Source organism: Sorex fumeus, unplaced genomic scaffold, assembly GCF_029834395.1.
Source record: "Sorex fumeus unplaced genomic scaffold, SorFum_2.1 ptg000009l, whole genome shotgun sequence".
Lineage (NCBI taxonomy): Eukaryota > Metazoa > Chordata > Mammalia > Eulipotyphla > Soricidae > Sorex > Sorex fumeus.
In genome coordinates this window covers 18,056,983-18,069,422 of record NW_026606066.1, presented here as the reverse complement: position 1 = coordinate 18,069,422, position 12,440 = coordinate 18,056,983, and the positions used below count along the sequence as shown (strand labels likewise).

Here is a 12,440-nt window from a genome sequence, read left to right as displayed (position 1 = left end):
ATGATAGTTGAATCTAATTTTTTTTAATTCTCACTGCCTGGTTTATATGTATTTAAGAAGCACTATTTATAATTACCAAATATATATTCAGCTTCATTGTAAACTGAGTACTCTGCAGGATACAAAACAAAGAGTTGAAAGTGAACTCTATCTAAACACCACCAGGAAAATCTCAACCTTTTTTAGGAAGCAAAACTCATGGAATCATTATAGGCCTGTTTAAAAAATTTAATTCTGAAGGACTAATTATAAAGGTACATATATTGAAAACAACAAAATAGCAGGTTGCTGAATGGAAATAATTGAAATAGACCTTAAAGTTAGGGTCAAATTTATGAACAAAATGTAAAATATAGTAATTTATTTTTAAAAAAGTGAGTTTAGGGGCTGGAGAGATAGTATGGTGTGTAAGGTGACCTGAGCTTGATCCTAGCATCTCATATGGTCCCAGGAGCAACTCCAGTTGTGATTCCCAAGTGCAGAGCCAGGAGTAACCACTGAACACTGTCAGATGTGTCCCTCACTCCCGCCCTTGTCAAAAGAGTGAGTTTACTGTTCATTTTGGTGAATAATAGGAGCATGAAAAGTGTGTGTGGTTGTATGTAAGTAGTTTTAAATTGTAAGATTTAAGTTTTGAAATTTAAAATAAAAGTTAAAAATTATAATTCAAAGACTTTGAAATTGGCTATGCACAAAAGGAGCATTTCTTTGTTCTCAAGCAAGGGAAGGGCAATTGAAAGAGATATTTGGTGAATTGTATTTAAGACCATTTGATATGTGAAGCTGTTAAGAATAAAAACAAAAGGCTGATTATCTTGGTTAAAAAACAGAAGTAATAATTAATGAGCAATAAGTGTGAATTTCTAGACTAGAATTTATTAAGGGGACTTGAGACTAACTCACAATTTAACAAAAACAGTGAAAAAGTCTGGGAAATTGGAATCAGGGAGATAACTTGAGAGGATGGATCGCATATTTAGCCTGCAGGTTCTGGATTCAAGTCTCAGTACCATAGGGTCTCCGCAAGTAAAGTTCCTGGTGCCGGCCCACACAGTACAGTATTTGGTTAGTATCTCTGGGAGTAGACTCAGGACCCTCTAAACACTACTTTGTAAACCCTTCTTCCATCAAAAATCTAGGACACTGGAAAAATGGTAAAACTACTATCTAAAAGGTTCTTTGTAAAAAAGGCTATCAGATTTATGTGAAAAATGATTTAATTGAAAGGCAATGTATTTGAAATGGCACTGTTGGGAACCAGAGTCTGACATGGTAAGGTGGTGAAGGACTAAAAATATATGCATATTTTATAATTCTATGATTCCTCGGAAGTAGAACACCTCACTCAAGTAGTTATAAGAAATAAATAAAACTAGGGAAAATGGCATAAATACATGAAGAAGTAAACAGAACAAGGAGGTATAAATTACTTGCTAGACTAATAGCAATGATTTTATCACAGTGGATCTATGGAAATTAAGTATATTTTTTTACCAAAAAGTAAAGTCTAGAATAATTCAAAAATTACATAAAAATTACACATATATTTTTAATGATCTCTTTAAAAAATATACCACCTCAGTGTAATGTCCTTTTTAATGGCTGAATTGTATTTAACCTAGAATAGTTAGATAAAAATGTTTTACCCATTATCAAGTCCTAGATGATATTTTATGATTTTATCAAAATATTCTTGCTCAGTGATTTTTATTAACAACTTATCTTTTTGTAAGCTACTGTTGTGTACTTGGAATCCAGTTATAGAATGTAAAACAATTTAAATGTACAGATATATTAATAGAAAATAGATCACAACAATTTTTATAGTTTTTCTAAATACAAGAAAATTGCAATTATTTTGCACAGAAATATTAAATTTATAATAAATTTTATAGGGCTGGAGTGATAGCACAGCAGGTAGGGCATTTGCCTTGCATACAGCTGACCCGGGTTTGATTCCCAGCATCCCATATGGTCCCCTGAGCACCTCCAGGAGTAATTCCTGAGTGCAGAGTCAGGAGTAAACCCTGTGTATCACCAGGTGTGACCCAAAAAGTAAAAATAAAAAAATAAAAAATAAAAATAAATTTTATATGGATTATTCAGGAAAATTATTAAAAAACACTCGATTATATCTCTATATCAGGAATAGCACACTTACCTAGCATGAATAAGGCTCTGAGTATAATCCCTAGAAAAAAAATTAAAGTATAATTAATTATTATAAGTCAGTTTCCATTAGTTTCACAGATTTTTTTTAGGTGAAAACAAAATTATGATCAACATTGTAAGGCAATTACTGATAGAGTCCTGCAAAATGCAGATTTTATCAGAAATTTCTGAAAATATATCAAACACAGGTCAGGTTTGTGTTTTCTTTTTAATAGCCATTACTCATTACACGCAAACACACAGACATTAAAAAGCAACTGAGTCACACTTTTTACTGTTTTGACCACAAGTAATAAATGAACATTGATGTGTGCTCTGGAAAACACAGAGGACTTTTACTTTTTTGCTGACAACGAGGAAAAGAAAACAGACTAAAACAAATGAAGTATTTCTCATTTTTTAAAAAGGAAGGCAAAATCTATATAATAAATTTCTATTTTACTTACTGAAAATTAATATTTTTATATTGCTAAATTAATAATTTCTATTACTAAATCTATTTTATTTGTCACTTGATATTCAATGTACTTTAACCCTTCAATTCATTTTCATAATTAAGGATACTTGTTAGAGTGTATTTAAGAATAATTCTTATATGCTTTAGAGATAAAAAAATATGTATCTGCTATTATTTTTCTGTAACCACCACTTTTAGTATGTATATATAGTAATACTATAAAAATGTATGTATTTATTAGATCTCTATGAGCATTCACATAATAGCATGCTATTAAAAATAAAGTTTTTTGTGAATAATATAAGAGAATTGAAAGTACTGATTTCAAACTGATCATCTTATTTTGGAAAATCTTGGAATGCACATCTTGTGGTTATATAGACAGTAAAATTTTGTTTGTTTTTGTTTTTGTTTTTGTTTTACAAGTTTGCTTAGCCATGATTTATGGGCATTTTAAAAATTATGGATATTTGCACTATAGTTTTCAGAGGTTTCCTTGTCTTCATAGGTGAAAGATATAAAATATGTGCTTTGAAGAAACATATTTGAAGTTGAGTTCCAACGCTAAATCTATTAATATCATACTGTGATCTTCACTACTTAACCATTCTTACTTCTCACAGGGGTAATAAACCAAGCTGGAGCCATCAAGAATGAAACTCTGGTGTTTTTTAACCAGCCAGAGGCTCGTGCCACCACTTTTACCCAGGTTACCTAAGCAAGTTGCACATGTACAAATCACTTTCTAAATGAATTTTGACCGGCTTGCATGCTTCTCAGCTATGTTCCTTCCGCTGCTGTGGCAAGGAAGTGCTAGACATGCTCAGCTGCTCTCTGCTGAATCGTGTGACACATCCCAGCATGGTCAGGCAAGATGGGCAGTCCCAACACCATATTTGATTCTGCTAATGAATTTCTAGTTCAGGCGTTTAAACTTTTAAAGCAATGATTGCATGCTCAGCAGAACTTATACCTATTTTAAAACATGATAGGGAATATTTATAGATAAATATGTCAAGAATTTAAGAGAGCATGCACTTTTTCTTATTTCTCTGCTTTTATTTCATTAAAATAAGATTTCAACTTTTGTTGTTGTTGTTGATTCAGCCCTTATAAGTAAATTGTATCAGCAAAGTAAGACTCACAAGATGTCTTAATACTGCCATCATTTTTAGATTATTATATTCAGATGAATATAATTCTAAGTCCATCCAACTTATGTACTGCAGATGGAAATGTTTGCTTTCATGTCTAAAAAATTTTAGGTTCATTTTTCAAAAAAGGATCAGGGTGATCATGAGTTTTTGGATATGAAAGGCCATAGTCTGAATGCATTAATTCATAAATATAACTTGGATTGTGTGTGTACTTTAGGAAATTTGTTAAGCCATGTGCCTGCCAAACCGTAGTAATCAGTATAAAGTAATTAAAGGAAGGATAGCATTATTGTATGTAGTTACTGCATTTTGATAATTTTGATAATTTAGTGTATCATTTAAATTGTTTTTTCTTGATCTGTCTTCTCCCAAATGTTGTGTCCTAAATTGAGAGGATATAAAAGGCATTGGAAAATGCTTATCTTATTAATAATAGTTTTGTGAGAGAAGATACCTTTTGGTATCTCCCAAGATCAGTATAGTTTTATGAGTTGATTAAATATTCAGTTAATTTTTAAAATGTTTTTGGAAACTCAGTCAGTATTAGGATTATTAGGGTTCCCTGAGTAAACCAGTAAACCAAAAGTTATAAGTTTATGAGATGGGTAATTCTCAAGATTATTGGTTAAAAGAGGGAGAGAGAGCAGAAAATATATGGGTAAGTTTCACAGTCCCCTGAGCACATCAGCAGAGGTTTCTGAGCACTGCCAAGAGAGATTTCTGACCAGAAAGCCTGAACATAGCTATGAGAGGGACAAAAAAAGTAAATAAATAAATACAAAGCCTAAATGGAGTTTGGTACCATCTCTGGATTAAGTTATACATAACTTAATCTTGCAATAACTAGAAAAAAATAATATTTGGACACTTCTCCAGGTTTTACTTCATAGTAACATTTAATTTTTAGAATGATACTATTAGCTAGTAAAAAAAATATTTTTTTTCCTTAACAAACAAACTAGGATAAAATGGCACTGGAAAATTATCTCTAACACCATGTTTATAATGAGATTCCCTCATTTTCAAAGCTTTTATGGAAACTGAATTTATGTGCCTTCTGGAAAATGCTCTGTCTGTTCGAAGAAGCTGACAAGGAATGGGAGAAAATCTCTGACTTTCTTTGGTCTCACTGTGCTCTCAATGTCTTCCAAATGCTCTTGTGAAGTTGAATGTGAGGCCTCTCTGCCAGAGTTACAAGTGTGCACATGTACTAATACTTTAGATCCAAACCTACCTTTGAAGAACCTTCTCAATGCTTTGGTGCACTGCTGAAATAAAACTCAATTACGGCTAAGTTCAGATGGAAATTTTAGACTATCTCCTCAACATAAACTTGTTTTTACTTTTACCATCTTTATTACCCTTTACTTAGTCTTCAGCAACCATATTTTGATTTCTTTTTTAGTTTCATTTATTATACTGTTATTAGAATATACTGCTTCTTAGAACAAGATGGGCATCAAGGTTGTTGCGCATTTAAATGTGATAAGGCCAAACTGCAAAAAGCTGTTTTTTTTCCCTATTTAATAGGTGACCCTATATCCCCAACAAAAAGTAATATTAGTTTCATTTTTGATTTTTTTCTTGGACAAACAGCTTATTGGTCATACTATGATGCAACTGTGCTTGCAATAAAATGTTATGTCAAGATATGGGTATGCATATCCAAAAGATCACACAAGCCCTGAGAGTATATATGAACAAAAAAATTTTCTTTTTTTACGAGACAATCTCAGACATTTTGAGAGAAATGACTAGAATTTAAAGGCAATCTGTAATGGCTGAATCTTTTATTTTATCTCTTAACTCATATGGCAGTTGTGAGAGTCAAACATTCAAGAGCTGGTTGAAAAGAAATGAAATGTGAGCGCATTTCAGTGGAAGTAGGCCAGTTGCTAACATTCTCTTCTATCTCTGAAAGCTCAATTTCAGTATTTAATTGGAAAATAAAATTCATGAGCAATACTCACCCACCAGAAGGGAAAATTTCTATAAAAGTTCATGTTATTAAAGGGAAAAAATGTCTCACGGCCTTTTTGGGTGCTGATTCTGTCATTTCTTAGGAGCGGTCATTGTGGTGAACCTCCTTTAAATCTTCATTATTCAGGTACCATGTCTTTGAGAACATGGCTCCTGGATCAGCGTGCAGCTTCCACAGCACTGCGCCAGGCTTCTGCTACAGCCAGGCATGCTTTCTGCAGTTGAGTTAGGTCTGGAGAATGTTGCATCTTAAAACCTGCTTTCCAGCGTGCATTCATAGAGCATAAGCCATCATCCCTCTGCAGAGTCAATGGTTTCTGCAAGGGATGGAAGACTAATCTGAAGTGTCATAACATTGGAGAGAAGGGAAAAAAATAGTACACAAAAACAAGTCTGATTTTGTATGTATGTGTCTATACAACTACAAAGTTGTATATTGAAGCTTTTTCTTGTTGTGCCTACATATCTTATCATACTTTTCTAACTATTTCAAAATAATTTTTAAATTTTAGTTATTTAATATAAGCATCAACTTCCTTAATATGGAAAATTTCATTTCAGGTTTCTTTGCTTTTTTATATCATTGTAGTATCACAGCTATGGCAATATAAAGAAAGTAAGTTACTCTTTGTATTTACCATCAGTCATTTGCTTTTAAATTACTCACAAATTTTAAGTAAATTTGAAAGTTATGTTTGGTGTGATTATGAAAAATTATAAATTATTTCAACCAGAGTATGAATACCAAAGTGCTTAACTAAGTAGAAAATGTTTAGATTATTTAGATAGTGTTATATTAGACTCATTGTAACAACATAATTTTAATGCTTAAGTAGTTCCTTGTATAAATTAAATTATTTAAAAGTACATCAGTGAAAATCTTTATGCATTCTGTTGCAGTCTATCAGAATGAAAAAGTTGTTATAATTTAATCTTAGTACAATCTAAGATTCATTTTATAAATGTTGGAAAATTCATTACTTTTGAAATTTTGTGCAGTTGGTACAATATTTTCATTAACTTTCTGAAATAAAACATATATAGAGTGCTATGAAAAAATTAGACATATTTAGATTACTACATGAATAAGCCTGATTTTACAATTTAGGAGTAATTAGTTTTATGTCAACTTTGATTAGGAAAGTTACCTCCCACAAAATATTTTTTAGATAATAAACGTTAACCTCCCAACTATCTTTTAAGTTTTGGTGCACAAGGACTATGGAAAATTGTTAACATTTTTCTTATTAGTACCTCTCTGAATATTTCTTAAGGAATTTTCCAGAGTATAAAATTTTAAAACTTTCCTTAACCTCTAACAACCACCTGGATAACAATAGAACAATCTCCATGTAAAATGGACCGTGCTTATTTGAGAAGAGCAGGATAAATGCACTTTTGTCTGTTTTCAAAAGACATAGCATGCCTTGTAACATCAGAAGGTGAACTGATTGCTGTTTCTTTCTACTTTATGATGCAAGAATATATAGCCAAATTAGAAACATTTGTGTATAAACATGTTAACTAGAGTCACAAATGCTAATAATCTACATTCAGTACAAAACAAAATGCATCAAAGACAATATTTGCTAAAGAATAGGTTCAGTAGCAATTTAGTTTACTACATATTATTATTTTGCTTTGATGGGTTTGATTTTAATATGCAGTTATAGTTGATTTTAAAAGACCTGGTAAAATGGATGATGATAATGATAATATGTGGCAGACCATTACAATGAGAAAGATTGAACATCTCACAGTTATATAAAGAGTGGTAAATGAAAAGTGAGGGTGAGTATTATCATCTAAGACTTTCAAATGGAAATATATATGCATCTTGAAAAAGTAGTAAGTATGCACAGATATATAGATGTATATCTTTGTGTTCAAATGGAAATATGTAATTATCTTGAAAAGTAATAAGTATACACAGATATATAAAAGTCCATCAAAGTATATCAAGAGTAAAAATACATGTATCCTTGAAACATAAGTATATACAGATATATAGAAGTATATCTTTTATATATAAAGATGCTAATTAAATTATATAAAGTATAATAATTTATAAGTACATCTGTAAACTTATTAATTTATGCCTCATATTCAATTATTAAATGTCTGCCTATATTATACAGAAGCGTTTTGGAAATATGTGTTTTATTATTAAAATGTTATTATTTAAATTATTTCCATTAATCAATCAAATGCATTTTATAATACAATTGTACTTCTGTCAAGACCATGATTGAGCTATATTTCAAATGGAAAGATGAAATAATTTAAACAGTATTATTCTCTCTATATAGTTATATAAAATGTATTTGATTATACACCCTTCATAAACTTAATATACTTATTCTTTATATATGTGTGTCTATGTAGCACTGTCCTCCCGTTGTTCATCGGTTTGCTCGAGGGGGCCCAGTTAACCTCTCCTTTGTGAGGCTTGTTGTAACTGTGTTTAGCATATCGAATAAGCCACGGGGAGCTTGCCAGGTTCTGCCATGCAGGCGAGATACTCTTGGTACTTGCCAGGCTCTCCGAGAGGGCGGAGGAATTGAACCCGGGTCAACCGGGTCGGTCGCGTGCAAGGCAAATGCCCTACCCACTGTGCTATCTCTCCAGCCCGTGTGTCTATGTATGTACATATTTTTATTTATGGATAGGTGAACAAATATATTTATGTGTATATAAATATGTGTAAATACTTTTGAATCTATTTGGCCAAGAAAATGAGTATAATGAACCAAATATTCCTACAATTGATTGTGAAAAATAAGATGAAAAAACAAAAGATTTCATGGAGGAGGAGAACCAAGACCAGGGTCAAAGAAAATTATTACTGTGTTTGGATTAACCAGTAGGAAAAAGAAACATACAATTAATCTCAAAGTAATCTGACCTCTTCCTGGTTTTATTTATGCAGTGGGTATTATTGATGTTGACTTTTAGAAGTCAGTATCTAACCACAAACCACCAGTGCATTTGGTTGGGTAGAGTTAGACACTGAATCCAGAAAGTTGTTCTTTATTTTCTTCATCATACCAAAAGCTGCTGCTACCCTATCCAGGAATAGCTCCACAAGAATTTTCTTACAGGAATAAAGATAAAATTTCTCTAAAAAAAGAAAACTCCTGGGATATGATAATATATCCTGACCTTCCCAATTAAAAAAAAAAGAGAGAGACAGAGAGATCGAGAGTGAGCAAGCGAGTAAGCACGCTAGTAAGAGAGAGAGATATTTAATGGTGAAAATTTTTATACTATGTTAATCCTGAAAACCACCAATTTAAACTGATGGCTTAAGTTCTCTCTTCAACATATCCTAAGCTAAAGGGGTTTCCCGCCCCCCCTCACCCCCCCGCCCGGATTCAGAAAAGACCATTTGGGAGAAGAGAAAGGTAGGGAAAGAAAAGCAGGTAAATTCCCAGATTATGAGAGGGTTCGCCAAAAGGAGGATTTCAGAAAAAAAGGCAGAAGCCTTTCATTTTGTACCCTTTAAACAAAGATGGGTGGATGAACATTTCTTACTTATGTTCTAGGAATCTTGGCCAATAAAACAGAGGAGAGAATGCTGAGATGACTATCTTTAGGTGTCTGTATCCAGCAACGTCTGGGTTATCCAGGTTGTCAGGCACTACCTAGACCTCCTTTGTGACCTTCCGTCCCAGATGATTCCTTTTCATCAAGGCCACAACATTACTGTTGTCCTGTGTTCCCATATCCTTGTTATTCCCCCTTCTTCAGCAGAGACCTCCAACTGTGTCAGGAATCATCTTTCTGCTAAAAGTGGTCAAGTTTGGGGCTGCAGGTGGAGTACTCTAAAAAAAAAGTTGAGTCTGCCCCTGGAGCCTCGGTGGAAATCAGATGGAATGTCCAATCTGTACTGCATCAGAGTCTACCATAAAAGGATTTAGGGGATCATTTTGCTTTGCTGGGTTTTTTATTTATTTTTATTAAAACACTGTGATTTACAAAGTTGTTCCCAATACAGTTGTTTTAGAAATTTAGTGTTCTAACACCACCAGTGTACCGTCCCTCTACCAATGTCTCAAGATTCCCTCCCAATCCAACCTGTCCCCTTGGCACATAACAAATTTATTTAATATTGCTTCCTGCAAGAAAACTTAAAGAAGTGGCAGTTATAATGATCAGAAAATAAATCAGTAAAAATAAACTTGTTATTGATAAAAAATCTTAACCTTTTTATCCAATATATAAATTAAAACCATTTAATACAATATGTTAAAATACCTATTCTCACTTACATAACTAAGTTTTCAACTCTGGAATACAAAATATATTACATTGCATTAAATTTATTTTGTACTTGAATCTCATTGTGGTAATAAATATGTTTTATCGGTCATTAATAAAACCTTGTAAAAATTCTGTGCTAATACATTTTGGAGCTAAAATGGATTTTGAATGAGGCAAATTGTATTAGTGTGTTTAAGAGGCATTGACTAAATATATAGATATGAATAAGAAATGAAAGAATCAAAATCTTATTTAATGCTAGATGCCCCCCCCATCTTTGAAGAAGTCTTCATTTGATCCCTTGACTGTCAGGTCAGACCTGGTAGTTGAGAGAGACATCCCCCTTTCCTGTTACTTAAAGAGGGGGACAAGTCATGATTAGAAGGGAGAAATGCAAGAGACTGGAGGCCATTAAAATTGTACTCATTTTCTAGATAGACAAATATAGATTAACAAGACCCTCCAATTTAGAGGTATGTTTTATTAAAGGTGTTTATTGTACAATATTAATTTTTGACTTAAAGTAAATTTTATACTTAGTGGGAGATAATTAGTTTCACCCTCAAAGGGACATCACACAAAGTATAATTTGGAGACTTCTAATCATTTATTTCACCTTATAAAATATGAAATTGTAACCAAGAATTTTAAGCAAAATTTCCTCCAGTGTGACCTATGTGACTGAGGTATTTTAGTCTTTTACCACTTAGCTACTCAAGTGACCTATGTGACTGAGGTATTTTAGTCTTTTACCACTTAGCTACTCAAGTTAATGGGGACTCTGAAACCATTAACATGTCCATTGTGTTCTTCTTGCATTCTAAAAGCTTTGCATTACCTGGGTTGTAAAGTATTCCACATCTTTACATAAGTTTTTATAAAATAGTATCTATCCATAATGCCCTCCCAAGTGATCTTAAGGTACTGATTAGATATTTTTTTCTGTAAAATAAAAATGCTTTCCTTAAATATGTGGCATATCACCATGATTTATTTAAAGAAAAAACTCACAACTGAAACACGTGTTTAATTTAGAATGTGCTCCTAATAAAATTCCATACACTTTGGACAATGTCACTTATGAAGAAATCTCAATTTCATTTAAAATTCTTTGGCAATTCATTTAAGCATTTGCTGAAGAAAAAATAGAGATAGGAACAAAGAGATAGGAAGTGAGAGAGAGAGAGAAAGAGAGAGAGAGGGAGGGAGAGAAAGAAATCCATCATGTTCCTGCTAGTAAAGAAGAAAATTATGTAAGCTAGAGAAAAATATAGCTCAAAGTTGAAATATAATGACTGTGACTAATGTTAATGTTCCATTCCTCCTTTCTAAAATTACAGAAACATGGACAGTACTTAGAGCCAACTGGTAATGTTCTTTGCCCTCTGAAAATTTCCACCAGAAGTGGTGTAAATTACAATTCAGTTTTAAGTGTTTTAATTAATATAATCAATAGATGTCAGCATACCAAACTTTCATCAAAGTATACTTGTTTTAGCCTGTGTATTATGTTACAAATCATTTTCATATGTCATTCATATAAAAATGGAGATCATGAAACAACATAATCATTCTAAACCATCCTCTTCAAGTCACCCACAGTGACATATCCAGTATGGGTGTGTGCGTGTGTGTGTGTCTGTGTGTGTGTGTGTGTACGTGTGTGGAGGGTGAATCAGATTAATGGTTATATTGTTTTGAATTGTAGGGTCTTAATTATGTTACATTATTAGTACATGATAAAAATAACATTTTGATCTTATAAAATGTTAATAAGATCAAATGCTATCACTATCATTTTTTGCACTATAATGATCTTTCCCAAATTAGTTGAATAAAATGGGCTCAAAATCACGACTTGGCTATGGGGTTTTGTTTTCAGAAATTAAATGCAACCAGTTCATCTGAAGGAAGTACAGTTGACATTGCTCCACCCCGAGAAGGTGAACAGGCAGAAATTGAACAAGAGGAAGACCTTAAACCAGAAGCTTGTTTTACAGAAGGTAAAGTACAAAAGATAAAATAAAATCTTCAAGGAACCAAAAAGAACAGTGTAGAGCACTTGCCTTGCACACTGCCAGCTGGGGATCAATCTCGGACACTCCATGTTGTGATGATACCTGTGCTCAGAGACAGGAGTAAACCCTGAGCACTGACAAGTGTGGTTCAAGAACCAGAAAAAAAAAAAAAAACTCTTTCCTCTTTCCGTAAAGAAATTTAAAACCTAATCTGAAGCAAATATTTCATAGAAATAATGAAGTCATGTTTATCATTGTTTCTTATTTCTTTTTAAAAATTACATATTTCTCTATTATACTCAAGCAGTGACTGTTACTAGAAAACAAAGATGATTTCAAATGTTTTTAATCCACCAGAATGAAGGGAAACTATCTCTATCAGATAAACCAATT

The 12,440-nt window shown here is 32.5% G+C and overlaps 1 protein-coding gene across 6 annotated transcripts in view; it reads left to right on the top strand.

Annotated features, from left to right (window-relative positions):
- The window catches only part of LOC130019812 (sodium channel protein type 3 subunit alpha), a 137,567-nt gene that overhangs the window by 95,627 nt on the left and 29,500 nt on the right, over window positions 1-12,440 (top strand). For all 6 annotated transcript variants that reach the window (XM_056110487.1, XM_056110486.1, XM_056110485.1 and 3 more), the window contains exon 18: window positions 11,912-12,032. In XM_056110487.1, coding sequence (XP_055966462.1) covers window positions 11,912-12,032 — 121 coding nt within the window. The remainder of the gene's footprint in view (window positions 1-11,911; window positions 12,033-12,440) is intronic.